Raw genomic sequence first — 10351 nt, 5'->3', positions numbered from 1 at the left:
CTCAAGAAATGTTCTATGCTGCTTCCTAGGGGTCCCTCATGAGACGGAGCCTCAGTTGCCCGAGCGGCACCCATACCTTCTGCCTCAGTTCTCCACTCCACCAATTGTTCCTGGGATCACCTCCTAAAAAGTACTACTTACAAGGGTCTGCTTCTGTGTGATCCCTCTTTTGAGGCTCATATAAGATTGCTCCTTCATTCACTCAACAAATATTTCCTGATTATTCACAAAATGTCAAGCACAACGCTGGATACTGGGGATACAATAATGCACACGATACAACACACTGGTATACAGCAGGTGTTCAATAAAACTATCGTTGATACCTATTGTTACCATTATTATCAGCCAGAGGTTTGAAACGGGTGGTCACAGGACACATGGCCCCCCAGCCAGCAGACAAGTAGTGTTTGAAGTTAATGACATTTTTCAATAAGTTGTCCTCATCTCCTAATGTGGGTATTACACATAAAAATCTAGATTTTCAGATTCTCTTGATAAATGAGGTCTGCCATTTCAGGGCCACCATTCTCATGTGTCAAGAACCATTGTCATGTGTCAAGCAGTGGCTTCCTTCAGATAGGGCATGAGTTCTCCACTTGCCACAATCCCCATCACTCCCTAGAATCTCACACCCAGCTTCGCTTCACTCATTTATGTACTCATGTGGCCCACATGCGACCTGACTTCGAGACCCCTGGCTTAGATGCTTAATCAATGTTTGACACAATTAAAAGAGCTTTTGTTCTCACCTTGTGACTGTCTCGAGCCCCTGACTCCCACCGACAGGACCCCATTTTGGCCTCAGAACTCTCCCCAGGGAGACTGGCTCTCCCTTTGGGCTGCTCTCGCCTCCTCTCTCTGGCTTCCTGCATGATGGACAGGCCCTCTTGGATTCTGGCAGGGGGGCCCTTCTCTGAACAGGCCCTTTTGACATCCAGCAGTAACCGTCCACAGTCATGTGGGTAGTCGCTCCACTGGGCAACACTGTCTTCCTCTCCCCACCCGATGAATTTCCTTGAGGTCCCTTTCTTCCAGTCAGTAGGGGGCGATTTGGGTGACACTCTGGTCCCACTGTCCAGATCCTCTTGACCCGTGGGCTTCAACTCAGCCATGTAATTCTGACACTTTGCACCATGATGTTTACTAGCAAAGACCTTTTTTTCATCCTCGGCAATTCCCAAGACTTTTTTCCTAGGCCCTGTAGGGACAGAAGAGGCCCCTGGATATTTTTCAGAAGGAGCTAAGTGTGGTGCAGCCCACAAAGGAGGGCTAGCTTTGGTGTTCGTGGCTGCCCCCAGTGTCTCTGCTGGCTGCTTGCCTGAGCCAGGAGGAGAACTGTGGCTTGTTTCGGCATAACTGGCTCGTTTCCGGAGACTCTCTGCTTTGGGCACCTCTCTTAGGCTTTTCCTCCTCCATTCCACCCCGCCTCGCTGGCCTGGCCTCTCCTGAGCTGAGCTGCTGGGCTCCACCGTCGGACTCCCCTTCTGCTCCTGAGCCTCCCCAGGGACTCTGGTCGAGTGTTCCCTGTATTCCGCCATCAGAGCATCAATGTCGAGGACACTGGATCTGTAGCTGTCTTTGATTTTACCTGGGAATGTGTCACTGAGTATATCGGTCCTCCTCCTGACAAGATCTTTTGGACGACTTTTCAAAGTTGGGGTGGTTTGGGGATTGCTGCTGCTGGGAGACATCTTGCTCCCACTTTCCTTCCAGTGGTTCTGAGAACCAGTGCCATCTTCTGATGCCCGATGAATCCATAAAGCATCCACATCAATGTTTCTTTCACTAGAAGGGTCCAGAATCTTGTCTGCAACAGATGATGGACAGTCTGTCGGTTTCAGATTTTTTGAAATGCTTACATTTTCATGCTCTCTTTCCTTAGACCAGTTTTTACTGCCTACAGTCTCCAGTGACTCTTCATGGTTCAGAGTTGATGTTAAAGAATGAGGAGATGCAGGCGGAGCTGGTTTTCTAGAATGTTCCAGCAAGTTTTCAGGCCCCAACTTAACAACGCTCTTTGCCTTTTGGATATCAGGAATCTGATAGGTTACTGCAAAAAATGTCACCTTGGGTTCCGCGGATGACCCTTGCTTCACCGTGGAGGAAGTCTGGTCCTGTGAAGCACGTGAGTTCACCTCCTGCATCTCCACCCTATTGTGGGATCGTTGAGAATTTTTTAAGGCACCAGCTGTGGGGGTATAATCTGTTCGTCTCTGCTCCACCTTGGAAGAGTTTTCTGGGGTGAGAAAGCTGAATGTGTCAAATTTCACATCGTGGGGTAAAGTCCGCCGCCTCAATCTGTCCATCCTCTGGTCCATGGGACTGGCTTTCCGCATTTTGACTTCAGGGTCCAGCACCTGGGCTGGCCTTGGATCACGCATGCTGGCAGCCACAAAGGGGGAGCCTTTCTGCACAAAAAAGGCATCAGGATGTGCTCGTGCGCGGGGTTCAGAGGGCTCATCTGTAGCTGTAGTAGGAGGGCCCAGGGGGCATCCCCAGGGTGGACCCCTTGCTTCTGCTGAAATACAGCCTCCTGGCTTCTTCTCAGCCCCCTCAGGCCCCTCATTCTGGGCCTCCCAGACGGCAGCCTTGATGACCCTCACAGAGGTAGCCTCAGGAGCACATGGCTCTTCGCTGGCCACCATGGTGGCCTTATGCCAGTTCACCACTGCCCCACCTGTCCATTTGGGTGATGGGCAATTACTCCCAAACACATCCTTTGGTTCTTGAAAATCAGGCTTTGACCCATTGGCCTCATGCGTCCCTCGAGCTTCCCAAATCAAACTGGCCCTTTGGACGGACCCCACCTGACCTTCCAGATTGCACTCCCGGTCAGCAGGGGTGACCTCCTGGGACAGCTGCCTCCCCTTCAGTGAGAGCTGAGACCTGCCGCTCTGGAGCGTGACCGCTGTTTCCTCCGGCGCTGTCGAGATGGCCTCGCTGTGCGCACACTTCCCCACTGTGTGCACAATGTCATACTTGGGCTCAATCCTCCGGGATATGGGACGAATGTCCAAGTGCTTGAGGAAGGGGTTATCACTATGTTTTTCACCCAAAGGGCATTTTTCCGGGAGGGGAGTGTGAAGCTGTCTGGGCTCACTGTTCAAAGGGGCAGCTCGTCCCAATTTCTCTATCTCAGGACTTTGAGACCACCTGGAGTTCTCTTTCTTGAGGTTTGTCATTTCTGGTGGGTCCTTCCCTGGCCAAAAGCCTTTCTCAGGCCTGGGTCTAGGCTCTGAGACACGAGCATCAGCCACATCACCAGGAGGTGTGGCTGAGAGATGACACTCCGACTGGTCAGCCACAGTGTGTCTCTCCACACGATGTTCAAACACCGTGGCCCACACGGTCTGGAAGCTTCCATCATCTTCTGGAGTGACATCAGAAGAGCATGGAGTCTGCACTGAGCTCTCATCCTGACATTGGATGGGGTCTTGGTTAGAGCTGTCTTTCCGCTCCGTCTGCCTGGACTTTTCCCGGAGTGACCCAGGCTTCCAGGGGCTTCTTGGGGCAGACACACTATCCTTTTGCTGGGGAAAAGGAAAAAAAAAAGAGAAACAATCCAATGTTAAAGGATTCAAAATGGAAAGGAAGAGTTGAGATGACTGACATGGCAGCTTTTAACATTAAAACAGTGAGACACCATACAATTTTCAAGACTGAAGACATCCAGTGTGGGTGAGGATATGGGAACTGGACACAGCCACCGCTGGAGAGAACGTAACTGGGCATGACTTGGGGCAGCGTGGCACACCTATCATGATTTAAAAATACTCATCTCCTCTTATCTGGCCAAGTGCCTCCTGGGACTTTGCCTTTGCCCATGTGCACAAGCCTGCATGAAAAAGAAAGCCCAGGCAACGCTGCATGTGAAAGCAAAAAAGCACAGAAACAACCTGAATGCCAACCTGAAGGACACTGGCTGCATCATGTCGTATGCAAATAACAGATTACTACACAGGCGTTGTAACCGCAGGAGGAGGCAGATCCCAATGTTGTGACATCTAAGGACACTTACAAAATATCGTCTTGGGGGGAGAAAAGCAGAGTGCATAACAGTGTATAATAAAATCATTTTTAAACACTGTACATGCATGTGTGTATAAACACATGTAGATAAACAGTCTGGAGAAAAAATAGAAATAAGTGTGGCAAGGGAAGGGGGATAGGAGGGTTGTTTCCTTTTCCAGTGAGAATGGATTCATATATTATTTGTATAAAATTTATATAATAGAATATAAACAAAGGAATGTTCAAAGGAATCTAAAATACATAGACAAAGCTCATATCCTTTTTGTTCCTGCATAAAATGCCTGCCCCCTTCCTGGATAACAACTATTGTCAATGGGTTATGATCCTTGAAGAGCCTTCCAGAACTTTCTCCTTGTATTATTCTTCTTAAAAAATAGTTAAAACGGTATATTACAAAGAAAATAACAAACTCACCTCCACCATCCCCCAGATCTGAGGACAATTAACGCCATGTCTCCATAACTTCACAAAGCCCTTTTGCTCTGTCTGTTGTTGCCTCTACAGGATTGTAATGCAAATATAAGGGGCTTTACTTAACCATTTTCAAAGAAATGCTTCAGAAGATCCAAGGAAAAGATGCAGGGCAAACCCTGCCCCTGAGAGTGGGGGGCATTACCACTCAGTTACCGAGAAGGGGCTGGCCAGTTAGCTCAGCTGGTTGGAGTGCAGCCTTCTATTGGTAAAGGGCCACAAAAAATAATTACACTGTGTAATGCTGAATATACTAATTATACTGATTTGATCGCCACCTATTGCACACAGGTATTGATATTCAATGCTGTACCCCACAGAGATGTACAATCAATACAATCAATTGTGTTTCAATAAAAATAAATTAAAAAATAAAATTAAAAAGATTTGAATAAATGCAGTTATAAATTTAAAAAAAAAGTTAGCCCACCTTTGTTGGGGATTTACTGAGATGGGTACAAATGGGCTTGAAACCAAGCACCAATATATTTTCAAAACTCTGTAGAAGTTTCTTAAAATACAAAACATGTACCTACCATATGATCCAGCCATTCCACTCCCAAGAGAAAAGAAAATACAAATCCCTGTAAGCCTCATCCACAGATGTTCACGGTGGCTTTATCTGTAACGTCCCCAAACTGTAAACATCTCACCCATCAGAGGGAGAATGGATAAACCAACCGGTCTATCAACACGACGGAATATTACTTGGCAATAAAAAGGAATGAACTATTGATACACACCACGACATGACGAATCTCAAAATAATGACTGTGCATGAAGAAGCAGGATCAAAAAAAAATGACTGGTTCCACTTACATTAAAGTCTAGAAAATGCAAACTAATCTATGGTGATGGAAAACAAATCAGTGATTGCTTGGGGACGGGGGGAGGGAGGGAGGGATGACAAGGTGGTAGGAGGAAACTTTTTCATGTGATGGAGATGTTTGTGCTCTTTACTGTGTGTCAGTTGTATCTCAAGAAAGCTGGTATAAAAAAAAAATTAAAACTGCAGAAAGCAGGGCCGGCCCGTGGCTCACTCGGGAGAGTGCGGTGCTGATAACACCAAGGCCCCGGGTTCGGATCCCACATAGGGATGGCCGGTTCGCTCACTGGTTGAGCGTGGTGCTGACAACACCAAGTCAAGGGTTAAGATCCCCTTACCGGTCATCTTTTAAAAAAAAAAAAAAAACTGCAGAAAGCATCAACCACAAACCAGTTATTCATCGTGGTTATTTTACAAGCTTTTTCTTATCAAACGGATGAAATAAAAAATTTTAATTGCTAGTAACCTACCTCTTTTTTTTACTGCTAAGTGGTAAGACAGGGTGGGGAAGGGAATAAGAACCATAATAAAGGGACTTGAGAGAGTTTCTCTTGACATCTTAAACCTAAATTTCATTATCTTAATAAAGCAGGCAGTTTTAGATAAGAAAGTCGAGTCCTTCTGCCTCTGTGCACAGAAAAAAATAAATACCTGACAGTTACATTTTTGGAGAGCAAATGTAATACCTGGGAGTGGGGAATCACAACCCATCACCTCTGAAGAGACTTTAGCTTTTTTGTTTGTTTTGCTTTTTCGGTGGCTGGCTGGTACAGGTATGGAACCCTGGACCTTGGTGTTATCAGCACCATGCTCTAACCAGCTGCGCTAACTGGCCAGCCCTTTCCAGAAGGGACTTTAAAAGTCCCACCATTAGTGGGAAAAATGTTTTGTTGTGCATGGTAGGTTTCTGATTTTTTCCTGGGTCTGGTAGATCATGGAAGCTCTTTTTCCAGTAAGTGTAACTGTCCACTGGAAAACAACATGTACCAAACACAGCCACCACTTACCTTTTCTCTTGGTTCCTTGGGAAGCTCGCTGCTCAGCTCTGGACTCCTCTCATATTTGAATTCATTGCTCGAAGCTGAACTTGAAAACCTGGTGGAAAGATCCGAGTTACTTGTATGGAGCCCACAAGCTGAGATTCTCCCCAGCCCACACACTGTCACTGGCTCTCGCTGGTTCAGGAGCCCAGGGCTGAAATCAGCCTTGACATCATCAAAGCCACACTGGCTGATATCTTTGGAGAAAGGACACTTCCTTTCCAGTTGCTAAAAGGGGAAGGGTCTGGTGGAGAGAGCCTACCTTAAACACAGCATCATCAGGGTGGAAGAGGCTGCAGGCTGGGGTGAGGACAGCTGGGTGCTGGTCCCAGCTCTGCAGCCTCCTCAGTGTGGGAGCTCGGGTCAGGTTTGTGACCTCACCTGAGCCTCTGTTTCTTCATCTATAAGACAGGGATAATTAACACCTCCCCATCCTCTTTTATAGGGCAGATAAGAAGCTACCCAAGGCCCTAATAGCTACATGTGAGCATTTAGGGAAGAGTGAAGATGCCCTAGGAGGGATAATTAATGGTTGTTGTTAGCAATCCCAGGCACAACAGCAGCCTCACCCACACACAGGCCACCAGACTCAGGGGCAGTGGGCCGTCATGGAACGTGTGGGGGCATGGGTCTGTCTCTGCCTCTGTGGGTAACCAGGGCCAAGTCGTTGTCCCTCTCTGGTCCTAGTTCTCCACTTGTAAAGGGGAGGAGAGATTGAGGCTAGAATCTTTCCATCAATGAAGAGTTCTCTGGTGTAAATGCCTGAAGATGTAGCACACGCTTAGTTCAGGGCTGGCGGCTTTGAAGAGAAGGGCGGGGAGAAAAACTGAACCACTTAAACTTGATCCACACTCAGCAATTCAGGGTCTGCCTCCTGGGAGGCGTGAGGCTGTGATGAGGTGTTTCGAAACTCAGAGCTTCAGTTTCCCCATCTGTCAGATGGGAATCACCACACGGCCCCTCCAAGGCCCTTCAAAAATGCAGAGAGGGGAAGTGTATGAGGTCCCTAGCACCTACTGCCTCTTACTTTAACTCATGGGTTCTCAGATCTGGCTGCACATGAAAATCAGTTGCAAACTTTTAAAAACTACTAAAACATGAGCCCCTCCCCAGACCAACTGAATCAGAATTTCTAGGGGTGGTGCCCAGGCATTGGTATTTTTCAACGTGATTCTAAGGTGCTGAGAGCCACTGGTCTAACTGGGGGCCAGCTGGCTGCCCTGGTTCCCAGAGCCAGGAGGGCAGTCTGCCCAGAGATCTTGCCCCTGGAACCTCCACCCCAGACAAAGTATGCCGGTGGCAGGTGTGTTATTAACAAGCTGGTGGATCACGCCCAGTGGCATCTCCCTGTTGTGGCCACTTGTGGGAAAACAAAGAGGCAAGAGATGTCAGAGGTGGCCCAGGCTTGGAAAATCATTATTAACCAACTGGATTATTAACACCATTTGGAGCCACAATGTATGGAGGGCTTCCCGTGGCTGGAGCAACTCCCAGCATTGTCTCTCTCAGTCTTATTACCTCACTCCTTCAAGGAAGGTCTTAATATTATTTCCATTTTCCAGATGAAGACATGAGGCTCAATGAGGGGAATCGACTTGCCCAAGATATCTTGACACCTCTGATTTCATTATTAGGACCTCCCATGGAGGCTTAGGCACCATCTAAAGTGTTCTCCAACTTTAGGGAAGAAAGACTTAGCTATGGAGACAGGTTGGGCTAAAATGACATTGGTTACCCAGCTATGGAGACAGGTTGGGCTAAAATGACATTGGTTCCCAGCTTCCTCCCAGGACCTCACTTTCCCAACCTGCATCTGTGAAATGGGTGCGACAACTCCCACTTCTCTCACATAGCACACACAAAGTTCTGATCTCCACTCCTGGTACATGACACACCCAGCGGGGAACTGGCTACCTCTCCACACCTCAGCTTCCTAATCCTTATCTCAGAAATGGAAACTAGCCCCACCTCCTCTCAAGGCTTTGAGTAAACCAAGAGAGGAAATGCGAGGTGCCCAGTGGTTCTCTTCCCCTTGGGGTCTCTGAGAGGAGGCTGGAGGCAGCCAGGGACTGAGTGAGGCAGGTGGGATGTGTTCACTTACAGTTTAGTCAAATCCACCGATAGTGGCCGAGCCTGGAACATGCTCCTCCTGATCTCTGGCTTTGCCTTGGAACTCTCAGCAGCCCAGCCTTTGATCCGCTCCTGGACACTCATGCCCCCTTTCTCGGACTCTGGCACTGCCAGGGAGCACTCAGGGGTGGCCAGTGGGGTTTCAGTCTCTGCTGCCAAGGCCAATAGGCTGTCCTCCCCAAACAGGCTGATGCGCTTCTTGACGCTCCCTCTGGAAGTCCACTGTCCCCCTGCCGGGGCTTCCCCGTCAGCCCCTCTGTTCTTGACCTCAGTAAGTTCTAGGCCTCTTCCAGACCTGGGTGAAGGGGACTCTGACACCTTCTCTGGCTCCCGGTCCAGCTTGGCTTTCTCTTCCCAAGGACCCTGATCATCTCTAGGGGTGACCCTGGCTGAGCCCCCTGGGGATCTGGGGCTGCCTGCCTCTGCCTGCTTAAAAAGCATCTTCTCCTTCTGTTCACGGATTTTCTTGGCCACATCCAGGAAGTCTGAATCTGGGTCATGAAAAGAAGCCTCTGCCTTGACCAAACACTCCCTGTCCACCTTGGGCTCCAGGTTGGAGCTCTCTGGCCCCTGACCCTGGGCAGTGGGGCCTGCCGATACCCTATTTCCCTCATCAGCCACCCTCCTCAGCAAGGCCTCTTTGCTCTCAAACCGAGCTGTGAGGTCCATGGACAAAGGCCTGGGCTTCCTCACCCATGTCTTCTCTGGAGGGGTGGGGGGCACTTTCCCCACCACAGCCGTTCCACCAGGGACCGGCTTCTGAGGCTGAATGGATTCGATGAAGATAGCTGACACAGGCCTTCTCTTCAGGCGCGGCCTGGGCTCTGGAGCAGGGCCTGCCGTGTCCTCCATGCTGCTGGCCTTTGAGAGGGGCTGGTCTTGGCCTATCTCCTCTTGGGTTGTGGCTGGCCTTGTGTCCTGTGACAAGGAGGCTGCTCGGGGAAGGGTCCCCGCGGGCTTTCGGGCGGGCAGGGCAGGCTTGGTGGCCACCTCAGGGCGGGAGGCTGCAGGGAGCTCCTGAGATACACCTGGGTTGGCCTCCTGAGCCCCCTCGCTGACCCCCTTCCCCAGAGTGGGGCCAGTTTTGGTGGGTTCAAAGAGAACCCTAGTGCTGGGGCCGGGCCGCAGAAACGCGGCCCTGTTGAACAAGGACGCGCTTCTCCTCGGGCCCTCCCCACTACCCGCCTCCTGCTCCACCAAACCAGGCATTCTCTCGTCCAGATCCTTTGCTGTCACCTCACTGGAGAGCCCACTGGAAGGACACAGCCTGGTTGGACTGGGCCGAAAAGACGAGACAGAGGATTTCACGTCTGGGGCCTGCTCTTTGGAGAAGGGTTTGGGGGCAAGTCTTGGCAGAGGAAGTAAGCGGGCCGGGCTCCTCAGGGGGCTTTTTCCTTCCAAGATCCGGGCTGAGGGGACATCGCCAGCCTGGCAGAAGTAGGTCCGCTTCAGGGTCTCCTCTTTGTCAAGATCACCCAGGCTTGGTACTGCTGTCAGGGTCGTTATGGAGCCGACCTCGACCCGCGTCGCCATGGTTATAGTTGTGGATCCATGAGGATTAAGAACATTGGAAATGTAGAAGCAACTGCTAAAAAAAGAAAAAAAAAAGAAAAGTTAGAAAGCAGTGTCTGGGTCAAAGCAGAGTGGTTTGGGGGAATGGCACTGAGAGACCCAAGCCCAGGATTCTGGACAACAGCCCTCCACTGACTTCACTGGACAAGTTTGCACCAGTCTCTCCACCTCTCTGAACTCTGGGCAAGGGGAGTGGACTACATGGCTGTCTCTGAAGTTCCATCCAGCTCAAAGGGTGCAGAAAAGGTGCCAACATTTGCTAGGGCTTTTCCTGATT

The 10351-nt window shown here is 49.7% G+C and overlaps 1 protein-coding gene across 1 annotated transcript in view; it reads right to left on the bottom strand.

Annotated features, from left to right (window-relative positions):
* The window catches only part of KIAA1671 (KIAA1671 ortholog), a 142783-nt gene extending 132748 nt beyond the window's left edge, over positions 1–10035 (bottom strand). Inside the window, exons 1-3 of the mRNA XM_008584322.1 lie at positions 8474–10035; positions 6325–6427; positions 753–3533 (exon numbers count right to left, since the gene is read on the bottom strand). Coding sequence (XP_008582544.1) covers positions 753–3533; positions 6325–6427; positions 8474–10035 — 4446 coding nt within the window. The remainder of the gene's footprint in view (positions 1–752; positions 3534–6324; positions 6428–8473) is intronic.
* Between the last annotated feature and the right edge of the window lie 316 nt (positions 10036–10351).

This window comes from Galeopterus variegatus, unplaced genomic scaffold, assembly GCF_000696425.1.
Source record: "Galeopterus variegatus unplaced genomic scaffold, G_variegatus-3.0.2 Scaffold3223, whole genome shotgun sequence".
Classification (NCBI taxonomy): Eukaryota; Metazoa; Chordata; class Mammalia; order Dermoptera; family Cynocephalidae; genus Galeopterus; species Galeopterus variegatus.
The sequence above is the reverse complement of the archived record's forward strand: the minus strand, read 5'-3'. Positions and strand labels throughout refer to the sequence as shown.